This window comes from Anas acuta, chromosome 2 (genome assembly GCF_963932015.1).
Source record: "Anas acuta chromosome 2, bAnaAcu1.1, whole genome shotgun sequence".
Classification (NCBI taxonomy): Eukaryota; Metazoa; Chordata; class Aves; order Anseriformes; family Anatidae; genus Anas; species Anas acuta.
Window position 1 is genome coordinate 128892131 of NC_088980.1, and position 15107 is coordinate 128907237.

Below are 15107 nucleotides of genomic sequence, written 5' to 3' on the forward strand. Positions count from 1 at the left end.
GGTGCCATTAGTGGTATGGAGGACTCAGACTCTTAATTATTCTTCTCTGTTAGGAATCTAGGGCTCTAAGATCCTCACGAGCATCCTCCATGCATGTTAAAGCATTTATTCTTGAAAGCAAATGAAAATTTGCTGGGCTCAGGTTCAAAGAAACCCCACAGAATTTGTATTTTTTTTTAGACTAATCTAAAATTATTTAATTCATTAAGAGCATGTCTGTACAGCTCCCTCAGGCACCAGGTTAATCATGTATGTTTTAGTTTTGCCATATCTGTGGCTGAGAGGTGTAGGATAACCCCAGGCCATCTCCCCTCATGAATGGTGTTTGCATTGCTGTAGCACCTCATGGCGTTGTTGCCGCCAGCTCACACATTTCCAACGTGCTTCCCAACTGTCCTCTTCCATGAACCACACCAAACTGACCACAGACTGAGGAGCTTTTCCCACATTTTCACACCAATTTATGTTTTCTGACAGTTCTCACTGTAGACCCTTGCTTGGATTATGCAAAGTGGAACAGCATGCAGGAAAAGCTTTGAAAAGGGAAGTTGCATGATACGAAGCCTGCATTTCTCTGGCTTCTCCCCTCCCCATTGACTGACACACACACACAAATAAAACAAAACCGCTTAATTATCTCCCTTATATGCAGTAATTACCTCGTTTGTGGCCAAACCACAGTGCTGGTGCAGAGGCACACTAGCTCCTGCTGCACAGGCCTGCTTGGCTGCGAGGAGGCTCCGTAGCTGGGGCTTGGTCCTGGCCATGTGGGGCTGGAGCAGCTCAGGGGGCATCACCCCCTGTGCCAGGGCCCACAGAAAGCTCTGCCAGAATGGGCTGCAAAAACAGGCTGTGCTGGAGCTAGGGGGATCCCCAGACACCAGATCTATTGGAGAACACCCAGGTGGTCCTAACTGGGATTTGGAAACTGTTGGCAAAATAATGTTTCTGTCTAGAATACCATAAGCATCACATTACAACGAATAAGAGAAAATTGACTTTACTCCCACTGTTCTCTTCCCACTCATCTGCTTGATGAGTATTTTAGTTGCAAATTACCAAGGACAGGATCCTTGTCTTCTTCCCTTTCCATTTACTGCTCCTTACACTGTCCCCAACAGACCTGTCACAGGCATGTGGCAATCACCATCACTCAGTCATGTACTAAACCTTTAAGTGTGACCTAGGTTGCAAAATCTGGAGGGAGAAAAAACTCAGATTTACAACAACCTTCATGTGCTTCGTACAGTTTTTGTGCTATTTTTATGCTCATAACTCACTGAGTCACTTTTTATGGGGGAAAAAAGAAAAAAGGAAGAAAAAAAAAAACACAACACCAAAAACTTGATTGTGCAATTAAAGACAAGGCCACTGAAAATAAGGTCACAATGCTAATTTTCCACAAGAATCTCCTGATTTGGTGAACAAGGTGGCTGAACGGGATCTGCTTGAAAGAGTTCCATGGGACAAGGCCCTGGAGGGAAGAGGATTCACGGAAACTGGTTGATATTCAAGGATCACCTCCTCCAAGTTCAAGAGTGATGCATGCCAAGCAGCAAGAAGTCAGGCAAAAATGCTGGGAGGTCTATATGGATGAACAAGGAGCTCATGGCAAATCTCAGACACAGACACAAAAAAAGCCTACAGAAGGCAGAAGCACGGCAGGTAACTTGGGAGGAATACTGAGACATTGTCTGTACACGAAGAGACAAAGTTCGGAAAGCCAAAGCCTGACTGAAATTGAATCTGGTGAAGGAGTCAAGGGCAACAGCCGTGGCTTCTCTAAGTTTAATTAGGTAAAATGTGGGCCTGCTGCTGAAGGTGGCAGGGGCCCTGTGACACATGACATGGCAAATGCTGACATACCGAATGCTTTCTTTGCTCAGTCTTTAACAGTAAGACTGGCCCTCGGAAGTCCAAGGACCTGGACACAGGCTTTTTTTATTTTGTAGTTTGCCACTAAAAAAAGGCTGCAGGTGAGAGAGGAAGAAGATCTCTGACTGCTAGCTGAAGTGCTGGCCTTTGAGTATACACTGGAGAAAACTTGGTTCTCTGCTGCTCGACTTGAGGTGCAAGGTAGGAACTTTAGGTTCAGATATTTTTTTGCAGGCTCCCATCATTTCCCCCCAAAATTAAAGAAGGAAAACTGTGACTTGTAGTATATGGCTTTTGTAGCTCAGCCAAACCCTTACAGAATTTGTGTGACAAATGAAAAATACAATGTTAGCCTTAACGTTGTGCCCTTGCCAAATTTCAAAGATTAACTACATAAATGTGGAGCATGCATGTGTGGCTCAAAGCAAGTCACACAAACCTTTACGTAATAGAAATTGTCAAGCTGTCTAAATATACAGATTGCTGCCAGATTTTCCTTATTTTTTCCCCGTCTTGTGGCAAACTGTAATCCTTAATAATAATGGTTGTTGTGATTGTATTAATTATCTTATTTTATCCTAATAGTCTGAATTACTTTAACTGATGATGTGATTTACGTTCCATGCCAGTCATATCTGTAAATGCACAGGGCTTGACTACTTTGGTCAACGAGCTCTTTAGCAGGGACTATTTCAGAAGTGTTTGCCATAGCTGTAATATTCTTCCTAGCATCATGACAGACGCAGGGTTCCCAATTTCTGCCTAAGCTCCCAGCTCTGTGTTCTTGCCTATCAGTCCTTCCACAAAAGCTGTGCAGCGATTCCAGTTGTGTGAGTTATATTAAGGGTCAATCTCATTTGTGTAATAACCAGCCAAGAAGAAGTAGTGATAAAGTACCTTGCCAGCTAGAGTGCTAGGGAGAACAGCCATTCATGAAAGATCATGTCCCTGCAATTTTTGGCTTTTGAAACGAATCTGTCAGATGTGTTTTATACAAAGTAATGTCAAGGCACTCTTTAGCTCCAGCACTTTCTAGTTCAATACAATGTTGTGCTCCAGGAACAGAGGGTGAACTGTGAGTGTTTGAGTGAATATGTACCCAATTAAAAGCAAATTGACAGTCACAGTTCACAGGGAATAATTCTATTTTAAACACCAGGTGTCACTGCAGTATACTCCTGACAGCATACCAAGCTCCTGTTTGGTTAAAGCTTGGCTTTTAAGCAATGTCAAAGAGGAGTGGAGAACAAAGATGTGCCTACTTTCTTTTCCCAAGTGCATGCATGCAGCTATATGGTTAGCCAGAATCTGGGCAAATTGTTCAATATTTCAACCAGCTACATTTGTAGTTCTACACAGTAGTCTTCAAAGCTGAAGCTAGCCATTGTAATATAACTATTTTATCGCCAAGAACAACTGTTTGGAAATAATATGTATATATATATGGATGTATGTATCTGTGATACAGTTCTCTTGATGAGAATAATGTATGTATTTTTTAGAACAGCCTCTGCTGGGTAATGTTCAGGAAATTAGTTCATTAATAAGTTGTATCAAGTTATGTCTTTTGCAGTTTTTCTGGTTCATGAACAAATGTTGACTGAAAGGCAATCTATTAAACTATCAGATGCTGAATAATTTTGCGTGCTTTCCTTATTTTTACAGGTTTCCTATTTAACATATAAGCTTATATCTTTCAATACTAAGATACACTAACACAGATTAAAGAGCCATTACCTTGACAGTGAAGAGATACTATTTGTCTGCGTGAGTGCAATTTTGCAGCCTCCTAACTCAGTATAACTGATCCGTGGCTGCACAGTGAATTTTCCAGAAACCTGTTCATCAGTAATAGCTTGGTATTAAATGGGTAAAGCTGCTTTTCTCTCATCTGTAATTAAAGATAATGAGGGGGAAAGGTACAGTTCATGGAGAATGTGAGTCCCAGCAGGCTATGCACCACTTGATCCTCATGCTCTAGTGTAAAAAGAAGCCTCGCTCCAGTGAAATGCTTCAAAGATGACATTTACTTGTGTTATTTAGGTGCAGAATACAGACTTGTGTTATGTATTCAGCTGTGGTCCTAGTTTAGCTGCCTCTGCAATGTTTCAGTATGTTCACAAAGGAGAGTCTTGCCATTGACGGAGCAGTGCTGCAAATGGCTGGGGAACGTTACCTGGAGAGCACCTTTAGCAAAGCAAAAGGAACCAAATTCTATGACAATTTCAGAAAATAACCCACAAAGCTGTTAATTGCAGCTTTTTCTTTAAAAATGCCAAAAGCTGCACAACTTTTAAAGGCTCAAGACCAATATTTTTACCTGCATTAAAGAGCACAGTGCTGCTATATTCATGGGAGTTCCAGCTTTAGTCTGCAGTCAATTTAAAATTTGTGCAGTGCATTTTGAATCTTGACAGGATTGTGGCTTTGGGGGAATAAGGTGCTATATAACACAAAGGAGACTTAAAAGTTCATTTCAGATAATGAAATCAGCACAAAATGCCTGCAATAAATAAAATTCTGTCAAATAATGCAAATATTAGGACATACAAAAGCAACTGTCTACAAGGACTAAATAAAACATTTGTTAAGAAAAACAAACAGAAAGGAGGCACAAATCGAAAAAAAAAAAAAGGACAAAGCTTCTTTATGGTGTTTTATTCTTTCTATCTGGCTACTGAATTTATATAGCATTTTCAATCCACCAAATTTTTGCAGGATCTTTAAATTAAACTAATTTCATTGCAATGTACCATTTCCCATTTGACATCATTTACAAGGATTTCCATTAAATTCAAAAGTTATTTGCAAATATATTAACTGGAGAAAATGGCAAAGCCTATTTCAAAAGCTTTCAGAGAATACAGTACAGAATCTTAGGATTTTCTTCCGCATATAAACAAGTAAATATTAGGATACTACTGTACATAAATAAAAGTTGTATTTTATATTATTGACGTATGTTCTTACTTTTAGATAACTGCCTCATACATTTAAGTAACATTTTTTTTCTTTTCCTTTTTTTTTTTCCCCTGACATATTTACATAAAACGTGTCTACATTTACAGTAAATAACCATAATTACCTACTGTGCTTTCAGCAGCCAAAAGCTGAATTGGCTAGAAACATCAGATGAAGATTCTTCGAATAATGGTATGACTAAATTACATCAACTTGTGTATATTACTAGAAAACGTTGAAAGGAATTTCATGGCATTTATCAATTTAAAAAATGCAACTTAGTCTTGGATCTGAACTGCTCTAACCGTAGTATAAGCCCTGCGATTACAGCCAAGCTACAATTTATGGAACATACATTCTGCAAAACTACAGTATTTTGGTGTCTGCAGTGCTGTTAATAAAACCATATTGATTTCAGAAAGGTAGCAAGCCAAATAACCAATCATGTAGCAAACAAGCCTCAGCAGTGCCAGCTTGGAAGTCTGCATGCACTGACTCCAGGTTTATATATTACAGTCATTTCTTTGAACTGCTCTCGCTACCTACAGATCCGAACCGCACAGTTCTTTTAACTGTATCCACTCCGAGACAGCCAGAGACAGCTCTAATCCTCTCTTTTCAGAAGATCATGCTGGTTAGAGGATGTTTTGAAGTTCTTCAGTGACCAGAAAATCAAATAGTTGTCCAGAAAACACAATTTGTTGCAAAAACGTTACTTAGGAGAACATTGCTAGAAAACCATTTTACTGATAAATATTTTTTTTTTCCATTATAAAACAAGTTAAAATAAATGAAAGTGTCTGTAATTACAAATACTTATCCACTATGTTCTATGTAGGCAATGTTCCATGCGTGCAGCAATTTTGTGCTGAAGCTCCTACAGCACCCAATTTAAAGTGAATCCTACTGAGGCAGGAGTTTAATAACAGCCATGGGAGATAATTATCCATATAACAGACTCTGCATTGTTTGTTGTTCCTATGGAAGTCATATCAGTTCACTAACATAAAAGAAAGAAAATTCACTTCACTGAAAATACAAACAGAAATACGTTAACACCAAACCAAACGTCCTAAACTTTTAGGGTCTAATCCTGCACTCTTATCTCATGCAAATTATTACTTTTAAATAAAATAACCCGGTTTTGATTTTTTTTTTTTCTCAAAAAACTTCTGTGGAAGTCCAGATCTGCACGTGGATGGAGGTACTTACATTAGTGCACCCACCTTTGCCCATTTGGGGTTTATCATAGAGCAAAAGCATGTATTTATAATTTATTTTCCTTTCATTTAAGCTGATAAAAGGTTGGGAAATCTACATGACAGTGGGGCAAAGAGGGCTTGACCCTTCCTCTCTGGGCTGAGGGAATACTGAGAATAGTAAACAGCTCCATCCATCTCTTGTGCCATTCTCTGCAACTTGTCCCTTGACTGCAACCTCCTCTACAATAAAAACCTTTAGGAATAGGTAGTCTGTGATATGGGTGAAGCACAAAAGAAACTTAGCTACTTTTCCTCTGACCTCTCTTTTCCTAGTAGCTGCAGTAGGCTCTGCCTGTCCTGCCCTGACACTACATGCTCTTCTCTGGGCCGGCACTGACTCTTGGCACACCTCGGACTAGCAACACCAGGCAGACTGAGGAGGAGCAGCTCACACCTCAAAGCTCAAGGGGTTGGGACTGGGAAGGCAAGGGCCATTCCAAAGTTGTCATCACCACAGAGCTGAGACAGGCCCTGCACAAAGGTGGTCCATCTGGAGCTCATTTGAGGTCTGAATTTGCCACACGGGTAGGACATTCGGAGGAGACCGGTTACGTGACCATTCTCAAGCAGCCTCAGAGATAAAGACCAAGTTTAGTATCCTCATGCCTGTGAAAAAGGAGGTTCTTGTGCTCTTAAGCATTTTTTACTAATGTAAAAAACAAAACATACAACAAAAAAACAGTTCATCTCTTACTGTACATCTTTCTGTGTCAGCTGAGTGTTTCTGAGCTATGGTACATTTTGCCTTGAGATAAAGCGAAGATCTCCACAGAAGTCTGCAGGACAGGATCTGATTTCCCCAAAACGTGTGACTTCAGAGCACGAGTCCAGGTTTCTAAACTCCGTTCAGAACTGTGAAGTGATGCAGTTTCTGTGCCCGCTGGACAGTGGCCAGATGCTGTATTTCATCAAGGACAAAAGAGAGAACCCAGACGGTGATGGCTGAGCATGACGGGGAGGAGCAGTTACATAAATAAGAGGATAGTTCAAATCCAACCTATGCTGAAAGTTAAAACATGAACGTCTCTTCGTAGAAATTAGGAAGTCAAAACACCAGTGCTGCCTTTTTTTTTTTTTCTTTTTTCTTTTTCCTCCGTAAGTAATAAGATTCGTAAGGCTTTAAAACAATACAAGATTAAAATCACAAAGTTGGTAACATTGCCTTGTAGTGAAAGGGAGGCATCCTGAAAGCTAAACCAAAACTTTTAAAGTCACGTTTTACATACATTGTAAATCTAAGCAGGTTGTTGCATTATCTTAAATTATGAGAAACAACATAGCTGCCTTCTAAACTGAACAAAGGTCACATTTTACATTTTCAGTAACAAATGTTCTAGTTAAAATTATACAATTGAATTTGCAGAGACAGAAAACTTGCCAGGCAGTTATAACAATAAATTAACACAATAAATGAAAGACAAATTTAGAAATGTGTATGGCAAGAGAGTACCACATACAGTAGACAAGCTGCTGTGCAGTAACAGTGAGCATCTTTACTTTTACAGAAACATCTTTACTTTTAGGCACTTTACTGTTGTGATTGTAGTGACAGTGCTTCTGTCCAGTTTGAGACAGAAGATGTCCAGAGAACAAACCCCACAGCTCAAAAAATCAGAACTAAGCTTTGTGTTGCCTATAGATTGGGCAGGCCAATGGATACTAATTCAAAGACACTCCACGCACTTGCTATGCACATTGCCATATGAGCAGGGCCAACCAAGTGTAGAGCATGGAGATGTTCTAGTGATTCTGCCTACAACATCTCATCATATAGAGTTAGATTAAATATATCTACATTGTGTAGACCCTCTCTTGATGACCTATGGCTTACACGTAAGTTTAATCAATGGGAACCTTATATCACAATAAGTTTTCAACTTTCTGTTGTCCATAGGAAAAGAACAGTGTCTGGTGTATGTGATACACTAATGCACTACTGGAAAAATATTACCTGGGCAACTGATTTGTTTAATACTTTTTGTTGAGGATATATGAATGCTGAGCATGGGATCTTTTGTATTGACCCAATGACATGGGGTTCTCCCTCCTTGGAGAAAAGGAACACACTGCTTTTATCTCTGTGATGCTTCATCCGTAGTTCTTATTCTCAGCATAATTCTCAACATGTTGATAACTGGCTAGGTAGCAAGGGATATAAAAATGCTTTTTTTAAAACTTTTTTCCTTTCTTTTTTTTTTTTTTTTTTTCCTTTTAAGGTTGAGATCTGCTCTGGCTATGTCTTCAGCCATGATCATCCCAAAGGACAGATACAAATGAACTTCAGCACCAGGGTATGAAATCATATTAACAGCAATTATGCTTCCTGCTCTGAGAAAGAGGTTTGCCCTTGAGAGTCTTCAGCACGCTATCCCAGGAGCAGCCATCAGGTTGAGCATCTTTTGCATTCACCCAGTTCTCAACAGACTGCACACACCAAGTTGCTTGTGAGGCACATACCAGCCTTATTCAGGCACGTTCCAACCTAAATAAACAACACTCATCTGAAATAACTGCTAATTAACCAAATATCCTCTTTGGAATTTGGCCCAAATCAAAATGTTTGTTGCAGAAATAGATTTCTTACAGTCATCTTGTGAACAAATGCACATACACAATTAAAGACAGAAGAACGTCCTTGAGGAGCCAAGTGTTTAGCTGCTCTCAAGCCAATGCACTTGGCCTGAATGGCTGCTTCTGAAAAGTATTGCCCAACCCAGGCTTGTTACATGTGATGGCTCCGTTCTGGTTCTTTGCGGGGTGAAGAAGAAACAGGGAAGCCCTGTCAGACTTTTGCAGTCAGAGCATCACAGTTAACGCTCAGTTCTGTGAAGCAGAAAATGCTAGAGAGAACACTTTATGTCACAACTTTACATGTCAGCTTTCAGAAAGCACATTGAAACCATTTATCCAGCATCTTATAAAAGCACCATTGAAAGGTTGAACAGAGAGCACCGTGTACACAGAATTTTGATCAAGACAACCGAGAGGAGCTGTTCAGGGAGCCAAGGAGAAGTACACAGCCCAGAAGAATCCCCACAAGATGGATTCCTCAGAGGCACAATGCGCGAGGACTTGGCGAACAAGGCAGCTGACCCCCAGCCAGTCACTATTGTGGGACGGCCCAGTTTTGGGTGACTGATACTTCTGAATCCCAGCACCCACTCCTCTTTTGCCATTCCCCTCATCTCTGCCCCGTGCAGCCTGCTATGTGTAAGCAAGCCTGTAACTGATACTAATACAAAGACTGAAGCTACCAATTGTTCACAGCTGACATGGACACAGACCACAGCCTCCCTGATTGCTCACTGTTGAAAAACGTAGGTTCTTCGAAAGAAGACTGATCATGCTTATTGCAAAGCTTAATTACTGTAGCTACATTACTGGGCTTTCTAGAGGAACATTGTGAGAGACTATTGCTAAACTGAGGCTAATTGAGGTCCTGTATGTTTGATGTGTCTTTATAAAGCTGTTACCAACTGTTCCCAAAGCTGTTTCCCCCACAGATAAATGGGGGGAATGCTCCTTCTAGTTTTGTGTCAAACAAAGAGTATGGAAAAAAAGGAGTATGGAAGTACTAAATACTTAGTAAAAAAGGCACTCTAGCTGATCTAACTGTGGTAACTAGGTACATGCCTGTGTACACATATCCTTAACATTTATTTTGCTCTGTGGCTGAGCAAGCAATTCTGCGCTTGTCATGGTAGAAAGAGACACTACTGGCTTCAGGATGGGGATAGAAGTCCCAGGGGAGATGGATTCAGGGAAGAGATGTCCAAACTGCATTTCCTATTTCTACCAGTTCCCAGAAGGGAATCAGAAAAGACCTTTCTAGTAGTGTAGTTACAGAGACGTTGCAGCTGCACTTGGCTTCACTATGTCAATTTGAAGTGCGATCTTCTTATACAGTTGTGCTAACAAATGGAGGTAAAGAAACAAGTCTGTGAAGTTGCCCCAGAAAAGATCACCAGGTAACAAATAATTCATTCTGGGTGTTGATATTTTATTTACGGGTGTGGTGAAAGAGAAACAAATAGCAGTGATGAGACAAGTAGAAGAGACTCCTCTTTCTTTTTAGCAAAAATAATGTATTTGAAGATTGCTGCTGGGAAAGTATTTCCAGTGTATTAGTGAAAAGGAAGCATTGGCAATAGCCATGAAAGAACAGATCTTACTTCTGGAAAGAGGGAACTAAAACAGAAGCTTTACTTATTTATTTATTTTAAAGTGATGTTAATTACTTATTTAAGAACCTTGGACTGAATTCTAAAACATTCTTCTACAGCATTAGACTACATAGTGGGGATTGTAGGGGAGTTATAACACTGCCCCCTCAGTGTGTCCTTGTTCAGAAGGGTAATTCCTTTCTTCGGCTCCCAAAACCCAAGCGTCAGGAGGTCTCAGGGGGTGAGGGCAGGTGCTAACACTGCAAGCAGCAATCCAGAATCTGACCGCCTTCCCCACCAGGCTGAGGGTCTGGTGGGCTGGAAGCAGATCCCTCCTGCAATGACTTCAGAGAAGACTGTCGTGGTCAAAGCCCCTGAAAGTGGCAAAGGACAGAGTGGGGGTAGCAGCTTGCACTAAACGCTCTGCAATAAACACTGGCTGTGTTACTGTGTCATCTGTCAAGAGCTGGAGGTGGAGAGCTTGAGGAGATGCAGATAAAACACCCATCTCCACCTCGTGACTGATGGAGGGGCAGAAGGAAAAGATTAAGCTCCTGTTTCTAATGTCCAAGATCAATTCACATAAGAAGGAAATAAAACCAATTTCAGACCCTGTCCACCACTCAAGATTTGTCTTGTCCACAGCAGCTGTTTTGCAGAGGTTATGAGCAGCCTGAGAGTGGCAGAAATGGGAAGGAAGGTGCCAGCACCACGGCACATCAGCGCTGAGTGCCATGCTGTGTGAGGCAGACCGAGACAGCAACAGAAAAAGACAGGGGAAGGGATTTCACTGTGAAAAAGGGAAGTCTGGGGGGTCTCAACAGGGATCAGAAAGGAAGGAAGGAGCTGAGTCTGATATCCCGTCCTCCAGTCCAGCACTCCTGGTTCTGCCTTGAAAGACAGCAAAGTGCGACCAGGCAGTCCTTCTTCCTTAGGCTCGCTGATCTTGGCTTGGGGTACTTTTAGAGTGATGCTTGATTTTCTTCTTTTGCAGCTTAAAATTTTGCAATCTGGAGTTCAATGTTTTTCTTTGCTATCATTAACTGCTATTATTTTTTTTATTTTTAAACTGATCTTGAAATTGCATCTGGTGAACCTGACAAACCTCGTGTTGCTACTGTTTCTCCAAAAGCAGTCATCCATGTAACAAGTAAGACAGCCCTTAAGGGATAACTGCATCCTGAGATGTGTTTGGGAACCTCAGGAGTTGTGTATGTCTCCCACTGAGCTGCAGGAGTCAGACCAAGGATGACATACACAAACGAGTACACCTGAGCACGAAGCGGGCAGCAAACACATAGTTAAACCTCCAGAAAATCTCCAAACTCAGCACAGAAGATCTTGTGATACGTGAGGCATTTTATCTTTGGCCTGAAACAGCATGAAGTAGAAGGAGAGAACAGTCAAAGGTGAACTTCATGAATTCACATTCGAGGGAACGCTGCAAGGGGAGGAAGACCAAAGTCAGCTATAAAAAGCACTGCAGTGAAGTGGAAGAAAAGTCTTTGCTGCGGCCGTGAGAGCATGGCAGCACGATCAAGATAGCTGCAGACTGGTCTGTCTGAGCTGCTTTTCCTTGCAGGAAGAGAGCCCCAGCTCAAGTGTGCTCCACGGCCGTGCAAGGTCAGGCTCCACAAAGCTTCGGTCACTCTGTGGGCGGTTTGCAGGTGAGCGCTGCTCCTCAGAGCCATGCTCCTTACAGGCTGCGCCATAAACCAGTACACTTCCTTCAGTTATAGGTATTTCTAACAAATGTGTGTTCCCAGGGCTGTGTTTGCCCTGTACAGTACCAAGTACCGCTGCGTGCTGGCCAGTGATCCGAGAAGGACCCAGCCTGATATACCAAACCTCAGCACTAAGAGAGAACTGAAGCTAAACCCATTTTGGGCTGCTGTGCAATGAGCCACTCTCAGTTTACATACTGCCTGTTTTGCATTAAAAATAAACTACTCTTCAAGCACATGCCAATATTATGTATGTGAATATTATGTGAATGCTACCAAATTTGGACCGTAGCTTGTCCTTGTGTACAAACCACGCGTATATGTGTGTATGCACAGGGACACGTGCACAGATGTACACATAAGTGTGTACAAAGGCATATAATGAAATGCCTACTCTCTACTGTTGGACTGTTCTTGTATTATCATACTATTCATCATTGCACTATTCTTGAAGAAAACGTGTATCAGTCCAGTACCTGCTTATTTCAACTTTTTTTTTTTTTCTTTCACTAGTAACAGAATAACCTGGTATCTTTGGAAAGACAGTGGCTTTCAAACTGCTTGTCAGAGCCCCAGGAAGTTTGTGGTCTCCCTTAGCTACGACTCTCCTGCTCCTTTTGGCAGAGGAACAAGGATGACCAATGGCAATCCCAGAAGAAATCCACTCTCTTTTCTACCTCTTTTTTGCCTTTTTTCTTTTACACAGACTGAATTATTTTAAGCTTAAAAACAGCAAGGCATGGTCCACATCCCTGCTTAAGAAGATTAAAAAAATAATATAGCAATTGTTTGTTTACGTACTTCTAAAATAGGAAAAAGATGTAAAGGAAAAAGAAATAAAACCCAAGGAAAGAATGGGATTCCTCTGGTTACATAAAGCAGTAAGGTAATCTACAAAAACTTCAAAGATTAAAAATATGTTGTAAAAATGAAAAATATCATCCACTCAACACAATACAGAAGTTTTCCTATATAATACAATAGATATTAAAATATTTTAAGTCTTTAAAAAGGGCAAAATTCTTTAAAAGATGACTCAACACTATTAAGGTTAGACTAAACATTATGCCAACACATTCATTTGTACAACTTCTTGCAACATGACAGTCGTCTGGTGTGTGTATGTGTAGGTACATGTGTGCACACGGGAGGGACACAGTGAGAATGCTAGGAGTGTCACTTGCCATATAAAAGCAGTATTTCACAAATAATTAAATGAAAAACCCTACAAATACCAGTACACATCTCAAAATACTGCAAGTCACATTCTACAGCCCCGACATTAAAAACAAACAAACAAACAAACAAACAAAAAAAAAAACAGGAAAGAAAGAAAAAAGCCTGCAGAATTAATTCAAGTACATTTGGGGTAGGTCCCTTGTGAAGTGAAGTGACTGTTATTTGCACTTTAGTTGTAATGACAGTGGAAAGGACACACCAATATCCTGACTCCATCTCAGCCCCACCTGGCTGCAAGGACTGATTTACAGCATGCTCCCAAAGACAAAGAGGTTAGCACACCTTCACGAAGTGGATGCCCGAGCTTGAATGAAGAATGATTCTTGAAAAACACGTTGAAGAAAATGATGTACAATAATCTTCTAAACTGAAAAGCTAGCTTTGTGTAAAGGCAGTCTTTTTGGTATGTGATCCTATCAGGACGACAAACACAGCACTCCTTCCCGAATTCTGGCCATCTTGGAACTAATAATAAAAAGGTAACAATAAAAAATAAATTTTCCTGTGAGCCTCCGTCCACCACCCAGAACAACCCCATGGATATCACACCCAGGCTGAACCATGCACGGCTTCTTCACGATTTCTATTCCGTACTTAGCTTTGTTCCTCAAAATAAGAAGCGATCCCCTCTCCTTGTCTCACATGTTGTTTTGAAAACACCAGCAGATAAGATAAAGGCTGAAATCTGGCTGCCAGAGTAGTTAAAGTCTGGTGACATCCCTGTGGTGCTGCAAGTCCCCTATGCTCTCATAGTCATTCTCTCCCGAAAGAGCAGTGTGGTTTGTGTTAGGCACAGACAAGGTCCTGTCTTCTTCTTGGCTCACTGCCTGGATAGCTTCATAGTCAGGCTCCAGCTCCCCGTTGGGTCTGTCTGCTGACTGAGGCACAGTGGTAGTACTGAGAGTGTTTTCAAAGTCCTTCACACTTGCATAGAGGCCACTGCAAACAGACGGGGACCTCTGAGATGTGATTTCTTGAATACAGGTGTAAGGAGAATCCAGTGCCTTGATGGCCTGTCCTGGCTTGCTCACTGAAGAGTACATGGCTGAGATCTAGGAAAAGGAGACACCCACTGAGTGTTTAAGTATGGCATAAAGTCTGCCCCCCTCCCACCACCAGTATATTGAAAGACAGGACCTTCCAATAAATACACATCCTTTCTTACAAAATTGCTTTTCTTGCATGCATTTATAAATTTATTATTTCCTTCAAAAAAGAATGATGACATTTAGATAAATAAAAGTTATTTGAATATAAATCCCTGCGGGCAATTCAGATCCAGGACTGGCTTTGTGAGCAGGAGCTCTTGCAAGCTTTGCTATGGTACTGGAGCCAACTTGGGCTGAATGAGACAGGTATCAAAGAGATGATCAGGTTCAGCTGCTGGAAGGCAAAAGGTTGTTGCCTGACCTTTGCTCTTTCATTGTAATGGTAGCAGCTACCCTCCAGCTTTTACAGACACTGCAATAGGACAGCAGTTATTTCTTGGTTTTATAGGTGCAGCCAACGAGGGACCAAAACGTGAAGAGAGCATTAAAAATCAGGAGGAAAATCAGAAAATAGCAAATAGTCAGTGCTGGCCTTGATGTGCAAGGTCTGTTCCCTTGGCTAGCCTGCACCTGAGCTGCACCTCAGTCACTGCCTGTAAGAACTGAAGAGATTTGTACCTCCCAGCTGCTGCAAACACAAGAAGGAGCAGGAATTTCTCTCCTTCTGGCTCCACGTGGGGTGGGTAGAACAATGAATCCAACAAGGGTAGAGAAACCTTCCCAAAAGTAAATTTCTAATGGCACAAATTGTATAAGCAGTATTCTAGAAAAGCTCTCAGAGGAGGTGGTACGCCCAAACTGCTGCACAAAGGTGGCCCTTCATGAAGAGGTGAA

The 15107-nt window shown here is 41.2% G+C and overlaps 1 protein-coding gene across 3 annotated transcripts in view; it reads right to left on the reverse strand.

Moving 5' to 3' along the window:
* Nucleotides 1–4518: 4518 nt before the first annotated feature.
* The window catches only part of PAG1 (phosphoprotein membrane anchor with glycosphingolipid microdomains 1), a 108690-nt gene continuing 98101 nt past the window's right edge, over nt 4519–15107 (reverse strand). For all 3 annotated transcript variants that reach the window (XM_068672166.1, XM_068672167.1, XM_068672168.1), the window contains one exon: nt 4519–14276. In XM_068672166.1, the coding sequence (XP_068528267.1) occupies nt 13926–14276 (351 nt within the window). In that variant the 3' untranslated portion in view covers nt 4519–13925. The remainder of the gene's footprint in view (nt 14277–15107) is intronic.